Source organism: Siphateles boraxobius, unplaced genomic scaffold (assembly GCF_051911475.1).
Source record: "Siphateles boraxobius isolate OS27281-9 unplaced genomic scaffold, OSU_SipBor_1 25, whole genome shotgun sequence".
NCBI lineage: Eukaryota > Metazoa > Chordata > Actinopteri > Cypriniformes > Leuciscidae > Siphateles > Siphateles boraxobius.
In genome coordinates this window covers 1,407,547-1,424,620 of record NW_027508866.1, presented here as the reverse complement: position 1 = coordinate 1,424,620, position 17,074 = coordinate 1,407,547, and the positions used below count along the sequence as shown (strand labels likewise).

The 17,074-nt window shown below is 44.9% G+C and overlaps 1 protein-coding gene across 2 annotated transcripts in view; it reads right to left on the bottom strand.

Annotated features, from left to right (window-relative positions):
• cacna1eb (calcium channel, voltage-dependent, R type, alpha 1E subunit b) overlaps positions 1-17,074 on the bottom strand; it is a 131,008-nt gene that overhangs the window by 26,000 nt on the left and 87,934 nt on the right. For both annotated transcript variants that reach the window (XM_077242049.1, XM_077242050.1), the window contains 9 exons: positions 16,073-16,274; positions 15,651-15,815; positions 15,326-15,436; positions 15,141-15,221; positions 14,814-14,933; positions 14,435-14,500; positions 12,130-12,221; positions 6,540-6,714; positions 713-840 (listed from right to left, as the gene is read on the bottom strand). In XM_077242049.1, the coding sequence (XP_077098164.1) occupies positions 713-840; positions 6,540-6,714; positions 12,130-12,221; positions 14,435-14,500; positions 14,814-14,933; positions 15,141-15,221; positions 15,326-15,436; positions 15,651-15,815; positions 16,073-16,274 (1,140 nt within the window). The remainder of the gene's footprint in view (positions 1-712; positions 841-6,539; positions 6,715-12,129; positions 12,222-14,434; positions 14,501-14,813; positions 14,934-15,140; positions 15,222-15,325; positions 15,437-15,650; positions 15,816-16,072; positions 16,275-17,074) is intronic.

Here is a 17,074-nt window from a genome sequence, read left to right as displayed (position 1 = left end):
TTAAAATTATTTTAGACTTTCTAAGCATCAACATTCTGATGTCTCATAATTTTCACTTGAGGCCAGTCTAAATAAACAGCTCAAGAAAGTCCTGATTGCACAAAGCAATACAGCTTAATTTGTGTTCTGTAAGCGCATAGGAATCCAAGGCCCCATCTGAGAATTTCAACAAATTTCACCACCACAAAACTGAAAACATCTGCCTATGTCCAAAGCAGTCAGCAATGTAGCCAAATGTTCTTTGCATACTATTCAACTTAATTTGATTCAAGCACAAAATATTAAGCCGTCACTACAGTCGCAAACAACCATTGAAGCTGAACATCTACCAAAATATAACGACAGATCCACTCCTCCATGGGTTCTGCTTGAGGTTTCATCCTATATGTCCATTTCATGCAAGTTTTATCTTTTTTATGTAAGTTCTCCTTGCCCAGGACTTGCAATTGGAGGGTGAAGACCTAGGATCTTTGCATATTCCTAATAACTGTTAAATGTGCTAACATACAAACTTGGGTTGAACTACTGAATTGAGTCACATCTGAATGAATAAACCAAAGTGAAATTAAATGGGAACATGACTGTGGATGTTAATGAGCAGTGGTTCCTAGTGGTGTGCCTCTATGCGTATGGCAGTAAGAACAGTGACAATCATTACAATTTTTATTATAACTAGTATTCCAGTAGTTACAGGTGGTCTGTTTGTGCTCACCATGCTGCTCGGTCATATTCCCCCCAGATGCGCACAAACTCATCCAGGTGGTGAGGTCCAAGAATGGACGAGTCTCGTGTCAAATACTCAAAGTTGTCCATAATCACAGCCACAAATAGATTCAGCATCTAAGGAAAAATAAAGTTGTAAAATTTTGGATATAGGCCAAGTGAAAATTTTTGGATGTAGGCCAGTAATTTATTTTTAAAATATCTAAGGACCCTTTTCACATTTCCGGGGCTCTCAGAAGCAGAGGTCTACAGCAAATATGATTTTTGCATTCCCATTTGATCCAATAGCAAAACATAAAATCAAAGAAAGTGATTCAATAACTTTCCAAAAAAGGGATAATAATATAGTTTTATTAAGGTCATATTTGCCATCACTCCATCAGCCGCAGAATTAGAAACAGTCATGCAGCAGCATTAACTAGTTTTCTGAAATGTAATGCCAAGGTAATATAACACAAAGTACAGTGTTATAGATGTACATTACATTTTAAAAAAAATAAAAGTGAAAATATCACTGTGGAAATGCATCATCACAGTCTGTGAGAAGGGTCCATTATTATTTGTGCGGCTATAATTTAAATGTATGGCATAAAAGTAAATAAGTATAAGGATGAGTACATTAAGATGTTTCAGTGGGTAAGCTGTGTCACCCTTAATCTAGCCACATGTGCTTTGTTTTTGTTGTGTAAGCATATATTTAGAAATAACTCATGTGACTGAGAGATGCACATGAGAAAATTATGAAACATTTTGAAGCATGTTCTACATGACACACGCAAACACTTAACTAATTCACACCCATAAATCAAAACGATACTCGGTTACTAACGTAACCTCGGTTCTCTCTAGAGAGGGAACGAGTATTGCGTAAGTTTAGCTTACGCTACGGGAAAGATTCATCTTCTCGAGATACTGAAGCCAAAAAATTATCCTTAATTTTGTATTCCTTGTCAACGCAGTGCAGCAGCTAGCAGACCTAGAGCAGGCCATCTCGCGTGCTCATTGGCTGCCCTGCGGGCAACTGCTGCAGCCTACCAGTGAGCCCGGCGTGACGTCACGCCCAATGAAGGGCGCCCGCGCCTTCATAGCGTCACAGCCCGCCAGAATGGCCGTGGCTTAGCGTATAACACTAGGGGCTGTAGGCTGAATTCCCTGGTTTTCGACGACTGAAGCGAAGTCGCTCGTGGCGCGAGCATGGCTGGTTACGCAATACTCGTTCCCTCTCTAGAGAGAACCGAGGTTACGTTAGTAACCGAGTATCGTTCTCTTACGAGAGGTTCTCTCGTATTGCGTAAGTTTAGCTTACGCTACGGGAACACTTTGTCAACGCCGTGCGCGCCAAGCATCCACATGAGACCCCGAGCTTTCAGGGGGACCCCATAAGTGGAAAAAATAAGGTGGCCAGCCACGCGGGCCATCACTTGTACATAAGCACACATAGGGAATACAGAGCAGCGCGCCGGTCTGTATAGGCACATGGCACATACCCTACTTAGTGCAGCTCAACCAGGAGAGCTGAGTCATGCGAGAGTGATCTGAGCAGGAGATCTGGGCAGAATACACCTCTCCTTCAGACTGACAACAGTTTAGCCTGCAAGGCAGGAACTTCTAGGTTATAAAACCTGACAAAGGTAGACGGGGAGCTCCAGCCCGCCGCTACACATATGTCATGGATAGAAATTCCACTGGACCATGCCCACGAAGAGGCCACGCCTCTCGTGGAATGAGCCCTGATGCCCAGAGGGCATTGCAGACCTTTTGACGCGTAAGCGGCCGCTATAGCGTCTACTATCCATCTGGACAGGCTCTGTTTCGAGGAGGCGAGACCCTTGGTGCGCCCACCAACGAAACAAAAAGCTGTTCCGAACGCCTGAAGGAGGCGGAGCGCGTAATGTAAAACCTCAGCGCTCTGACAGGGCAGAGGAGATTCACATCACCTTCGCTGTCAGATGCTGGGAGAGCTGACAACGAAATAACTTGCGCTCTGAATGGAGTGCCCATCACTTTAGGCACATAGCCATGTCTAGGTCTGAGGATGACTTTAGAGTCATTCGGTCCGAACTCAAGACACGACGCGCTGACAGACAGCACATGCAGGTCCCCTACACGTTTTACTGACGACAGTGCAGTCAGAAAGACGGTTTTCAGTGATAGATATTTCAACCCCACGGTGTCTAGTGGTTCAAATGGAAAAGCTTTCAGGGCCTCGAGGACCAATGAAAGATCCCACATGGGAACCGACGGGGGTCGCGGCGGATTCATCCTTCTAGCTCCTCTAAGGAAGCGGATGGCCAACTCGTGTCTTACCAATGACTGGCCGTGCGTCGATTCAGCGAACGCTGCCACGGCCGCCACGTATACATTGAGCGTGGATGGGGAACTTCCCTTATCCAACAGCTCTTGTAGGAAGGTGAGCAGATGCGCCACCCCGCATGTCCGCGGTTCCAGATCTCTGTCGGTGCACCATCCAGAGAACACCGACCATTTAGACGCGTAGAGCCTTCTCGTGGAAGGGGATCTAGACTGCGTGATCATGTTCATCACTCCTTCTGGCAGGGCAACGAGTACCCGTTGATCAACCATAAATGCAGAGACCAGCGCTCTGGATTGGGATGCCAGATCGTGCCGCGAGCCTGAGAGAGGAGATCTACACCTTTCTATAGCCCCTTTGCACAGCAGCTTTGCTATTTCTGCGTGAAGTAGGTGTGCTACTTACGCATTCACAATCGTCGCGGTCCGGGCTTGAAAGCGCGGGGGACGGCGAATGAATTGAAGTGTATAGCCCTGCTTTATTGTGCTCAACACCCATTCTGAAATCCCTGGGATAGTTTCCCACGCAGCTATGTGAGCCGCTAGGGGGGAAAATCGCCATTTGCGGGCTTGTGAAACTGAACCGGAGCCGAAAGCGCGGTGCGCGCGCTCTCGGTTCTGGGCAATGGCTGCTCGCTGAAAAGCCGAAACCGGCTGATTTATGTGAGATGTCCCAATCATAAGGGATGGGGAACAGTCTTTTGTCATTTTTTTGACGCGCGAGCAGCGCTCCGGGCGGGAAAGCTTCCTGTAAGCGTGAGCGCGTGTGCGCGGGCACGAGACTTACAAGTGTATTTGATGCCCCGATCATAATGGATGGGGAGCGTTTTATTAATGCCCTGCGTTTTGTGATAACACTTAAACGCGCAGGCGCAGCCCGGGGGGAGGTTAGTGTTAGCAAGCGTGAACGCACTCAGGCGGGCACGAGACTTACATTCATAACCTGCTTTCTTTTGTGAAACTGACCCGGAGCCGAAAGCGCGGCGCGCGCGCTCTCGGTTCTGGGCAATGGCTGCTCGCTGTAAGCCGAGACCGTCTGATTTATATGAGATGTCCCAATCATAAGGGATGGGGAACATTCTTTTTTTTTTTTTTTTCACTTTTTGACGCGCGAGCAGCGCTCCCGGCTGAAAAGCTTCCTGTAAGCGTGAGCGCGTGTGCGCGGGCACGAGACTTACAAGTGTATTTGACGCCCCGATCATAATGGATGGGGAGCGTTTTATTAATGCCCTGCGTTTTGTGATAACACTTAAAACGCGCGGGCGGAGCCCGGGGGGAGGTTTGTGTTAGCAAGCGTGAACGCACTCTGGGGGGCACGAGACTTACATCCATAACCTGCTTTCTTTTGTGAAACTGACCCCTTAGCCGAAAGCGCGGCGCGCGCGCTCTCGGTCCTGGGCAATGGCTGCTCGCTGAAAGCCGAGACCGGCTGATTTATGTGAGATGTCCCAATCATAAGGGATGGGGAACATTATTTTTTCACTCTTTGACGCGAACAGCGCTCCGGGTGGAAAAGCTTCCGGTAAGCGTGAGCGCGGGCACTAGACTTACAAGTGTATTTGACGCCCCGATCATAATGGATGGGGAACGTTTTATTAATGCCTTGCGTTTTGTGATAACGCTTAAACGCGCGGGCGGAGCCCGGGGGGAGGTTTGTGTTAGCAAGCGTGAACGCACTCTGGCGGGCACGAGACTTACATTCATAACCTGCTTTCTTGATCGTGTAACAGAGCGGGCAGATAGTGGGCACAGACTTGTGGACACATTTCTTACATTCAACACTCGAGCGGCTTTTCTGCGCTTCATGAGAGTGTGCTCTGCGAGGTTCGGAGTGCTTATGTGTAGTGGTGAACACTGGGGCGTGGGCACTTTCATTACACTTACAACACCGACGGCATGAGCCGGACCAGACATTTTACTCATTTTGAGATTTTTCTGGGTCGCCGTGAAAACGGCGTTTGTGTGCAGGCGAGAGGGTCAACAGACCGGCTCGTTGGCTGCTAAATGAACCACTGCAGTAGCCTGTTTGAAGGGGACTGACAGGTAATAAACTTAAACACGCACGTCTTTTCGGAGGCGATGTGTCTGTTAGTAAGCGTGAGCGCTCGTGAGCGGGCACGTAACTTACATTCTTAATCTGACATTATACTCACTTGAGATTTCTCTGGGTCGCCGCGAGAACAGTGGATGTGTGCAGGCGAGCGGGTTGCATTACCGGCTCGTTGGCTGCCAAATACACCACTGCAGTAGCCTTATCTAAGGGGACTGACATGGCGAGACATTTCGACGGCGGCGCGCAAGCCCGTCCGGGTCATGCAGAGAGCTCGAGAGGGCTCTGCATGACGCGCGAACGGGGACACGAGGGCGGGGTAGCTCTCTTGTAACGTAAAGAGAGCTAGCCGCGTGCTCGTACGTGTACCTCGGCCTCATTCTCAGATGCGACGGCAGTGAGGCTCGTGAGCGGCAGCTGCGCGTCGGTGAGGAGAGGCGGGGGGTGTTGAAGGCTTCGAGTCGAGCCCGCAGGGTCGACAGCGGAAGCGCTTCACAGCCGGAAGTGCGAGGCGTCTTAAAAAAGACACTCGCTGCTCTTTTAGAATAGGTTTTAGCAAGGTAAAGGATACGTCGCCGGATAGCGTAGCTCGCACGGATGGCTGAAGGTGGCGAAGACGGCCGGCTTCCTCAGCGCTCTCCTAAGCTGGCTGTCCGCTGTTCGACGGCGGCGGTGGCTTATCTCAGATCCAGCGATGCGAAGAGCTCGCTGAAGAGACGAAAATCAGGGAATTCAGCCTACAGCCCCTAGTGTTATACGCTAAGCCACGCCCATTCTGGCGGGCTGTGACGCTATGAAGGCGCGGGCGCCCTTCATTGGGCGTGACGTCACGCCGGGCTCACTGGTAGGCTGCAGCAGTTGCCCGCAGGGCAGCCAATGAGCACGCGAGATGGCCTGCTCTAGGTCTGCTAGCTGCTGCACTGCGTTGACAAGGAATACAAAATTAAGGATAATTTTTTGGCTTCAGTATCTCGAGAAGATGAATCTTTCCCGTAGCGTAAGCTAAACTTACGCAATACGAGAGAACCTCTCGTAAGAGAACAATTTATTATAAACTCTTTTAAAAATAAACTGTTTAGCTTGTGCACTGATCTAACATATATTGCTTTTGTCTAATTTCAGATGATAGTAGACATCCCAAAATATAGGTGTATTAGTTTTACCCTTGTTTTTGAGAACTTTGAACTTGAGTAAAAATGGCACACTCTACCCCACTTTCCCCTTTACATTTTAGCCTTTACTTTGCATAAACAACCAATGTGTCTTAACAACTTAGTTTAACCAACTAGCAGTTGACCAATGTGTAATCCGTCTGACTTTTCCAATTTAAAGGATACCAATCTACCTTTTTATGTTACCAGTCTTGAAGAAAAAATTTAGATGACCAACTTTTAAGACTAGTCTAAGCAGTTTATGCAAATGGCCACTGCTGGACAACATGTTGATGAATTCTTACCAAAAATGAGCTGAAAAAGATGAAGGAGACAAAATAGAAATAGGCAAAGTCAGTGCCACAGCCCCCTTCATGATCTGGAGAAGTGAAAGGTGGTACTATCGAAGGGTCCGGTTCACACTCCTTCCCTTCCAGACATGAGAGCATGATCTCTTGCCAAGACTCTCCAGTGGCACTTCTGCAAAAAGCAAAGTACTATATTTACCCAGTAATGAGTCAGCCAAACATTAGACTGAAATACCTCTCAATTAAAGTAGTAGTTCACCCAAAAATGACAATTCTGCCTTTATTTACTCACCCTCCTGATATTCCAAAGTTTTTTTTTTCAGCGGAACATACAAGGAGAATTTTAGAATCTTCATGCATTTTTTATTCTGTTCAAAAACAGTTCATAGTAACCACAGTTGTCCTAAAAAGGACAAAATATACCATAAAAGTACAAAAAAGATTCATAAAAGTGGTCTTGTTCTTTGTGCGAGGAACTCAAATTTTTGTATTCCCTTCCACATTCCTTTAATGATATTTTTTAGTAAGTTTGAGTGAAAAGTATTGTAAAAATGATGACAGAATTTTAATTTTAGGGTGAACTAAAATGAAAGTTAACCTTACAGCTTTTATCATATATTTGGCCACCATAGTATTTTTAATGCTAAATTTCACTAAAGAAAGAATACGATATAATATTGTGCCCCCAATGGCTTCATTTATTGTTATATTATGCCATCTTCAGTCTAAATAAATCTACAATTGAAATTTCTACATCATAAAAAAAAATCACCAATAAAAAAAAGTGTTTTATTGGTCACACTTTAGATTAGGGTCCAATTCTCAATATTAACTAACTAATTACTGCTTATTAATGGTTAGTTGTCACGGTTCATGAATTCACTGACTCGTTCTCACGCTGTGTTTGTGTGTGTCTATATGGGTGTGTGCGGAGCCGCTGATCAGTCACTGATTATCATCAGCACTTGCTGATTATTATCAGAGCCAGCTGATACTGATCAGAGGTTTCTATTTAAGCAAATGGTCTTTCGTTTTGTGTTTGTCAGATCATTCTTGAATGTCTTCCCGTGCTGTGTTGGTCTTCGTCTTCTGCTTCCCGTGTCCGTTGGATTACTTCACTGAGTTTTGTCTGTCTGCCGTCTTCCAGAGGATTCTGTTACTTGTCATCCCACGGACGATCGGGTTGCCCATCTGCCCCTACGCTATCACTGAGCCAAGGCCTGCTTCTTCTCTCACCTGACCATCTTCCTGTTCATCAATAAACCTCATTTTCTTGCATCTGCATCTTCTGTCATTTTTCACGTTACAGAACGATCTGAAAATCATACAGCGAGAACACCTGAACTGGCCAAATTCCTATCTCGGAACATTGCGCGGATGGACCAGTAGGAGGAGAACTTAGCCCTGACTGGTCGTGCGGTACAAGCCTTGGTAGCGCAGGTGTCCAAACTCACCCAGAAGATCCAACACCTAGCGACTCCCACTGCGCCACCCCCACCGCCGGTTCCCCCCACTCTTCCTTCGACCAACCGTCTACCTGAGCCACGCATACCTGCCCCGGAGAGCTACTCGGGTGAGCCCAAATTTTGTAGAGCATTTTTAATCAAGTGTTCCATGTTTTTTGCTCTACAACCCCAGACGTTTGCCTCCGAACAAACCAAGGCGGCACTGGTTCTGACCCTGCTGTCTGGACGGGCAGCTCTGTGGGGAATAGCGGTGTGGGAGAATCAAGATCTGTGTTGCTCCTCGTTCCAAACACTCTCGGAGGAGATGAGGAGGGTGTTTGATCGGGTGGTGGCGGGAAGAGAAGCGGAACGTCAACTAGCTGATCTTCGCCAAGATAACCGATCGGTGGCCGATTACTCTATCGAGTTTCGCACCCTCGCCGCAGAGTGTCTCTGGAACGAGGATGCGCAGTGGGACATGTTCCTGCATGGGCTGGCTGACCGTATACAGAGGGAGATCTACACCCCGGACCTTCCGAAGGATCTCAATGGACTCGTCGAGCTGGCCCTGCGAGTGGATGCCCGCCTGCAGCGGTTGGAACAGCATACCTGCAGGACCCCTGTTCCTGAGACCTTCGGACCCCCCCGAGCCAGTGGCGGTGATACGGTCAGCCCAGCCTTCGATCACGAGCCCATGCAAGTGGGTAGAGCTCGGCTCTCCCGGGAGGAGAGAGAAAGACGGAGATCCCAGGGACTATGCCTTTACTGCGGTGGAACTGGCCACTTCATCAACACCTGCCCCGTAAAAGATCGGGCTCGGCAGTAAGCAGGGGGCTACTGTCGGGCGGGATGTCCACCAACAAGACCTTCTCCACTCTCCTTCCGGTGAGACTGAAATGGGCAACCCGATTCCACAACTGTCAAGCCCTTCTGGACTCCGGAGCCGAGGGGAATTTTATGGACATAACTCTGGCACGTAAGCTGCAAATTCCCATCATACCACTCACAAACCAAATTTCTGTCAACGCACTCAATGGACAAGAACTACCTGCCATTACACTCACCACTGATCTACTGACACTCACAACCTCAGGCAACCACACGGAAGGGCTTTCATTTTTACTCCTGGACTCCCCCCACATTCCACTTGTCCTCGGTCATCCCTGGCTCACCATCACAATCCCAGGGTTGACTGGGGTCATAACTCCATCTCCGCCTGGAGCACTAAATGTTATGCGTCTTGTTTAGTGTCTGCCTGTTCTTTGGTGTCCAGTTCTGTTTTGCAGGAGGAGGCGGTGAATTTGTCAAACATGCCCGCAGAGTACCTCAACCTGAAGGAAGTGTTCAGTAATTCTTGGGCTGCTTCTCTTCCTCCGCATTGTCCCTATGACTGTGCTATAGATCTTATGCCCGGTTACGTCTCCGGCTAAGGGCAAGTTATACTCACTTTCAGTGCATGAGAGGGAGGCTATGGAGGAATACATTTCTGATTCTCTAGCATCCGAGTTCATTCAACCTTCCTCTTCACCAGTGGGGGCGGGGTTCTTTTTTGTTGGTAAGAAGGATGGGTCTCTGCGACCGTGTATTGATTACCGAGGGCTGGACAACATCACGGTAAAGAATACTTATCCTTTGCCGTTGATGTCTTCAGCTTTCGAGAGGTTGCAGGGAGCCTCCGTCTTCACAAAATTGGATTTACGCAATGCATATCATTTGGTTCGCATCAGGAGGGGGGATGAATGGAAAGCCGCATTTAACACTCCTAGGGGCCATTTTGAATATTTGGTTATGCCGTTCGGGCTGTCCAACTCCCCAGCGGTTTTCCAGGCACTCGTCAATGACGTGCTGAGAGATATGGTTGACCAGTTCATATATGACTACCTGGATGACATATTGATTTTCTCTTCTTCTCTCCAGGAACACGTTCAGCGCGTCAGACGAGTGCTTCAGAGGTTGCTAGAGAATGGGTTTTTGTCAAGGCGGAGAAACGTGCTTTTCATGCACAGTCTGTTCCTTTCTTAGGTTACATCATCTCGTCTGAGGGAGTGCGTATGGACCCCGACAAGGTTAAGGCTGTGATGGATTGGCCAAGCCCAGATTCTCGTAAGGCCCTACAGAGGTTTCTGGTGTTCCGATACAGCCGAGGCTGTATTCGCTAACCTCAAGAGCCGTTTCAGTTCAGATCCCATCCTGATTGCCCCTGATCCATCGCGTCAGTTCGTTGTGGAGGTCGACGCGTCAGAGGTGGGGGTAGGTGCAGTCCTATTGCAACGCTCTTCCACAGATGACAAGATACATCCTTGCGTGTTTTTGTCCCATCGTTTATCGCCTGCCTAAAGTAACTATGACATTGGTAACAGAGAGTTGTTGGCAGTCAAGTTAGCGATGGAAGAATGGCGTCATTGGTTAGAAGGGTCGGGGGTACCTTTTATCGTTTGGACCGATCATAAGAACCTGGAATACATTAGATCTACAGGCAGGCTCGGTGGGCACTTTTTCGGCCATTTTGAATTTTCTCTCCTGACCACCCGGGTTCCAAGAACATCAGACCTGATTCTTTATCTCGTATTTTTGACCAATCCGAACGCCGATTACTCCTGAGTGTATTTTACCCGAAACGCTATTTATCTCAACACTCACATGGGAGGTCGAATCGAAGGTCAGGACGGCCTTAGAAGGGGTAACGCCTCCGTCCGGTTGTCCACCGAGTCGGTTATTTGTGCCGGAGGGGTTACGGTCCGACGTTATTCGATGGGGTCATTGTTCCAGCATGGCATGTCATCCAGGAGTTAACCGCACCAGTTTTTCGGTCAAGCAACGATTCTGGTGGCCATTAATGGCTCGCGACATTCGGAATTTTGTTTTGGCTTGCTACTGTGCCACTGGTAAGACTTCCAATCGACCCCCGGATAGGTTACTCAAACCGCTGTCTGTCCCTTCGAGACCCTGGTCCAACATAGCGCTAGATTTTATTACCCATTTTATCTAGCCTGGAATCCGAAGTCGCGGTCCCCTCCACTCACACCTTTGTCCAGAGGTGTCACCGCACATGGAGCAGAGCCCGTGAGACTCTGCTCCAGGTGGGGGCACGCACCAAGGTCAAGGCTGATCGCCACCAGTCAAGACCCCCCGTATACGTCGTTGGTCAAAAAGTTTGGCTTTCAACCAAGAACATTCCATTCCGCTCCGTTTCTAACAAGTTAGCTCCCAAATTCATTGGCCCGTTTACTGTCACCAAAGTCCTTAGTCCGGTGGGAGTCCGACTCAAACTTCCTCCTGCGTACAGGAGAATTCATCCCGTGTTTCATGTTTCCAAATTAAAACCCGTATTTCAGTCTCCCCTTAATCCGCCGGTCCCGGTTCCCCCACCGCCGCGTCTCGTAGATGGGGAACCAACGTATTCGGTCAATCATATTCTGGACTCGAGACGGAGGGGACACGAATTCCAGTATCTGGTGGACTGGGAGGGTTACGGTCCGGAGGAGAGAAGTTGGGTTCCTGCTAGAGACATTCTGGATCAATCCCTTATTGATGATTACAATCAACAGGTAGGTCCTCCTGGGAGCGCCATCATCAGCACCTGCTGATTATCATCAGAGGCAGCTGATACTGATCAGCGGCTTCTATTTAAGCACATGGTCATTCGTCTTGTGTTTGTCAGATCGTTGTTGGATGTCTTCCCGTGCTGTGTTGGTCTTCGTCTTGTGCTTCCCGTGTCCGTTGGATTACGTCACTGAGTTTCGTCTGTCTGTCTGTCTTCTCATCTCATGGACGATCGGGTTGCCCATCTGCCCCTGCACTATCACTGAGCCTAGGCCTGCTTCTTCACTCACCTGACCATCTTCCTGTTTATCAATAAACCTCATTTCTTGCATCTGCATCTTCTGTCATTTTTCACGTTACATTAGTAAGATAGTTGTTAAGTTTAGGTATTGGGTAGGGTTAAGGGATGTAGAATATGGTCATGCAGAATAATGCATTAATATGTGCTTTATAATAAACAGACACTATCCTATTAATATGCATGCTAATAAGCAACTAGTTGATATTGAGAACTGGACCCTAAACTAAAGTTTTACCAATTTTACTAAAATAATGAAATATATTTAAAAACATTTTCTCTCCGTGTTTTGTGACCTTACCTAAAGAGCAGCATCAAGGCACCAAAGAATGTCTTGAAATTGTTGTGTTGATTTATGTGGCTTTCATCAGTCAACTTAATATTCCCAAACACCTAAAGAATGAAGAAGATATTATAGTGTCACAGTTCTGTTCAGTAAGTTTCATTTTCATGGACTTTAGTTTAGTCTCAGTAACATGTTCTTCTTTGTCTTAGTTTTCCGCCTCTCATTTGTCTCCTTGATTACCGTCATTATGAGTTCTGTATTTCAGCTGTGTTTGATTTATCATCTCGTTTGTGTTTGCTTTCATAGTTGTACCGTTACAGTCACCCTTTGTCCGGTCACCGTCTATATTTGTGGTTGTGTTTTGTTTGCCTGCCTGTTTGGATTGCCTTCAAAGTGGATTATTAAAGACTTTGGAACTTGTTCTTCTTCCCTTCAACCTTGCGTGACAGAATCAGATGTACACCATCATTTCAAATTTCATATCACTAGTCAAAAATCCAGACCCTTCTGACAGGTCTTTGATTCTTCAAAATCTCTGGCGTACATTGTCAAAAATAATCTAATAATATAAATAATTTAGATGTGTGCCAGCATAAAATTTAAATGCCTGCAAGGGGGGAAAAATTAAAACTGAAACAAAGAAAAGGCTAGTTAAGGCACTATCTGACCTTTCACACACTTTAACACACATAAACTAAAACAGAGTGCATCTGTTGCAAAGCACTTGGATTAAAAAAAATAGAAGAGTAATTTGTAGAGACTTAGCTGCCAAAATACAATTTAAAAAGTTTAAAGGGAAGTATCTAAAGTTTAGGGAAGTATTCAGCTAATACCATTACATTACAAAGTTAGGTGTGGTTGCAGGAAAGGAGAGAGTTGAAGCGTGGATCTAGATGCAGCAGTATTTATTTAATGAAAATAGAAACACTCTAGAACACAGGAGGACAGGAATACCACAGGAGTATGTTAAACCAACACTACTTCTGAAATAAGATCCGGGCCGCCCCCGGGTGGCCAACCATCTGCTTGGGGGGAAGACTGCTGATTACAGATACAGTTAATGAAAATTAAAACCCTGGTCCCCTGGTATCCAGGAATGCAGCAGCAGTGAAGCCATGGCAAGGGCTGACAAGACTACTCTGGACTGAAGTACTACCTCCTCGACAATGACAACCTGCAATGACTGGAAGAACCTTCCCTTCCTTGAGAAGCCTGGGCATGCCTAGGCATCACCAACACCCACAGGAAGTGAACAAGGAAAGGATAAAACTCCTTCAAAAGAAGAGGAAGGCGTGGACAACACAGGAAGGCGACCATCTAATTGAACTTGCAAATGTTGAATGGAGGAAGAACATGCTAAAAAAGACAACAAAAAAAACAGCAATGCTGAAAAAAGATCTGACAAAGCACTGAGCGAGGTAGTAACTGGAAGAACAATTGAGTCGATTAGGAAACTGCTCCAGAAGCTCGGGTGGACCCCTCCAATCACCTCTGAGGCAACAATTTTTAAATCGGCGTGTAAATGCTGAGAAAAAGTGCAGTCCAGACGTGGGTAGAACCAATGGTACCTAAGAAGACGGGCTTCATAAAACCGGACATAATGGTAGATGATGTCCATAAGATTACCATCCTTGATGTATAAGTTATAAGTTGAAGATTGGAAAATACTAGTCCCCAGACAATGTCGCTGCAATTAAGTTAATGACTGGAACCACCGCCCCGATTAAACACAACCCAGTGATCATATCAAGTCTGATGTACGGCCCTATAGGAAGGGGGCTTTGATCTATGGAGCTGACCAAGCGAGACCTGTCTGACCTCCGTCTACTAACAATTGTTGGATCATTAAAATGCTCTATTTAAAGATCTATTTACACGAGGAACTGTAATAGCAGCGATGACCTTGCCACAGCTCACTATTAGCACTTCTTTGGGCGACTCAAGCACAAGTGGAATTCCATCTCCACCATTAATGATGATGATTAACTGATTACTTGTTGTCAATAGATGAGAACAGACAAAGGACTGAGTTATTCATGTAACAGCTTCTCCCAGAAGGAGGAAAACGAAGTACACCATGATTATGGGACATCACGCTCTCATGTGAAAAACTAAAGACCCCTCTATTGGTGCGTTTGGTCGATGGGATTATGGTGTTGTACTGAGTATACAGATTGATTAGAAAAAAAACAGGAAGTACGAAATGAAATTAACTTCAAAATAAGTGTCTTAGGACACAAAGAACACAGGCATGACATGACATTTGTAAAGATTACATCATTTTTGACAAATGCAATCCATATTGGTATGAAAAACCTACCTGCATGCCAATAATGGCGTAAATGAAGAAAAGCATGGCAATGAGGAGGCAAACATATGGAAGAGCCTGAAACAAGAAGAGATTAAAAATGGTAATTACATAAAGATGCAGATTCTGTACAGACAGAACTGAAAACAAGCTCTATCAAAAAAAAAAAAAAAAAAAAATTTTTTGTTCTAGTTTGTTGTTGATGCTGAGCTGAACAAAGCTAGAATATATATTTTCCATGACTTTTCTATGACCTCTGTGACTAAAATGTTGGTAATTTCTATATATTTTCCAGACACGGAAATTGTAAAATTACTTGTTTTGTTTTTTTCCTTCAGGTTTTTCATGACCATGAAGGACAGTGATGCATTTAGTACAAAATTAATTTTACCTTGAAGGACTGAACAAAAGTCCACAGCAGAATCCGTATTGTGTAGCCTTGTCTCAACAGTTTAATGAGTCTAGCTGCCCGGAAAAGCTTTAGAAAACTCATATTGATGGTGTTCACAGACTAAATCAAAGAGAAAGAAAAGCAATTGTGTACTTGTGACAAAGGGTACTTGATAGACAATTTATCTTGTTTTAATGATTTTTAGATATTTTTAGAAAACAAGTTAAAAAGAGGGGGGCCAGAGCTAAGAAACCAGAAACCCCAGCGACGGCAGTGTTACACACTCTTTGATTCATATTCAGACCCATAGATGTGAAATATTCCTACCTGTAAATCTACCACAATTTCAGTTATACTGCCCAGCACTGTGATAAAATCAAAGATGTTCCATGTATCACGGAAATAGTTCTGTGAGTGAAAACAATAAACAAGTAATTCAATTCAAATACATTATAGATGTATTCTCCTTTAAAGGCCACTCATTAACATCAATGTGATGTTTTTAAACTCACTATGAATCCAAAGGCCATGATCTTTAAGATGCATTCCAGAGAGAACAGCACAGTGAACGCTGTGTTGAGGTGCTTCAGGACAATGTCGTAGGCAGCTGGTGCAGAGTGGTACTGAAAAGTTTTAATGTTATCAAATCAGAAATGCTGTATCCACCTTAAAAGATTATATTTCAGATATTTCAGCAAGTTTAAGACCATTTAATTGGCACTCAAGTTTATCCATTTAATATAAAATAAATTCAAATACAATTTTACAATTATATAGCTTCATTTTTGTTTCAATTAACATAATTCTTTCCAAGTTATTGCATTTTGAAAGTCATACCTTCATCATGAGCACTACTGTGTTGAGTGCAATCATGACTAGAACTGTGTACTCGAATGATGGTGACACCACAAAGTGCCACAATCGGTACTGGAGGGTCTGCCTGTTCTGAGGCATGTATCTTGTTAGGGGTTTTGCACTGATGGTAAAGTCAATGCATGCCCGCTGAAAGAGTGAGAAAAGAAAGCAGTGAAGGAACATGATGGCTAGTACTGCCGATTGGAAACTCAGCAGAATAGCTTTATTTATAGTGTTTATTCATTATTATTGTGTGACTATCATTTAATGATGCTAAATGGCAACATGGAATATATATATAAAAAAAACTTGATGCAATCTACTGGATTTTGAGGTCATATATTTGTCTTTTTACTCACTGCATATTGCATACGTTCATTGTATATAAATGTACGTATATTCACCTCGTTTTTCTCTAAGTTGCACTCCTCCATCATTTTGTCTCCCTGCTCCTGGAATGTGATTATAATGAGAGCAACAAAGATGTTGACAAAAAAGAAAGGAAAAACCACAAAGTATACGACATAGAAAATGGACATCTCCATTCGGTTTCCTCTGCTTGGGCCGTGGTCTTCTTCAGTGACATCCACAGAGTGTTGAAGAACTCTGTAGAAAGCAGGGATATGAAAAAATAATGAATGCAATTAATGAATTCAGCCAATAATGAAAGTCATATTTTACCATTCATAATTGCAGCAATATTATTGATTTGACTGAACTGACACTATCAGATGAGAACTGAGCTGGATGCTGATGATATCAGCTGAATTGAACTCAACTCAATTTCATAATTGAGAAAGTTTACAGTTCTTGAACCAAACTAATCTACCCTGAACTGACTTCAGTTAAAGAAATGCCACTATTGTCTTTTTAGAGCTGTTTTACTACATAATTTAATTCTGTTTGCATCGTTGATCATTATTTTGATGTTTATCACTGTAAAGCTGTATTGTATAAAGCACCATATAAATAAAGGTGACTTGACTTTATTTATTTACTGAATATGTTGCCTGTTTTCCCAAATTGTGGCTCTATTCTCATTAAATAAACCTACCCATGACCCGACACGTAACATATTGATGAACACGGACAAAACACCGGATACGAATTGGAAGTCTAAAACAAGAATTTTTAAAAAGAAATGTCGGAGGAGCTTGAGTTTGTTACCCAGCCCTAATTGTTTGAACCACGAGATGTGTCTACGGTCACCTAAGCTACTCCTACATCTTATGTCATGTGTCAGGTCAGAGGTAACTCTTCCACCGGTACTCAACTCGCGTTCGGCCGTTACTGGAAGCCAGTGATTATAGTTAATGATTATAGTTATAAAGTTATAAATATGGATATTTTTCTTACACAAAACGCATCGCTTCACTTCAGAAGGCCTTTATTAATCCACTGGAGCC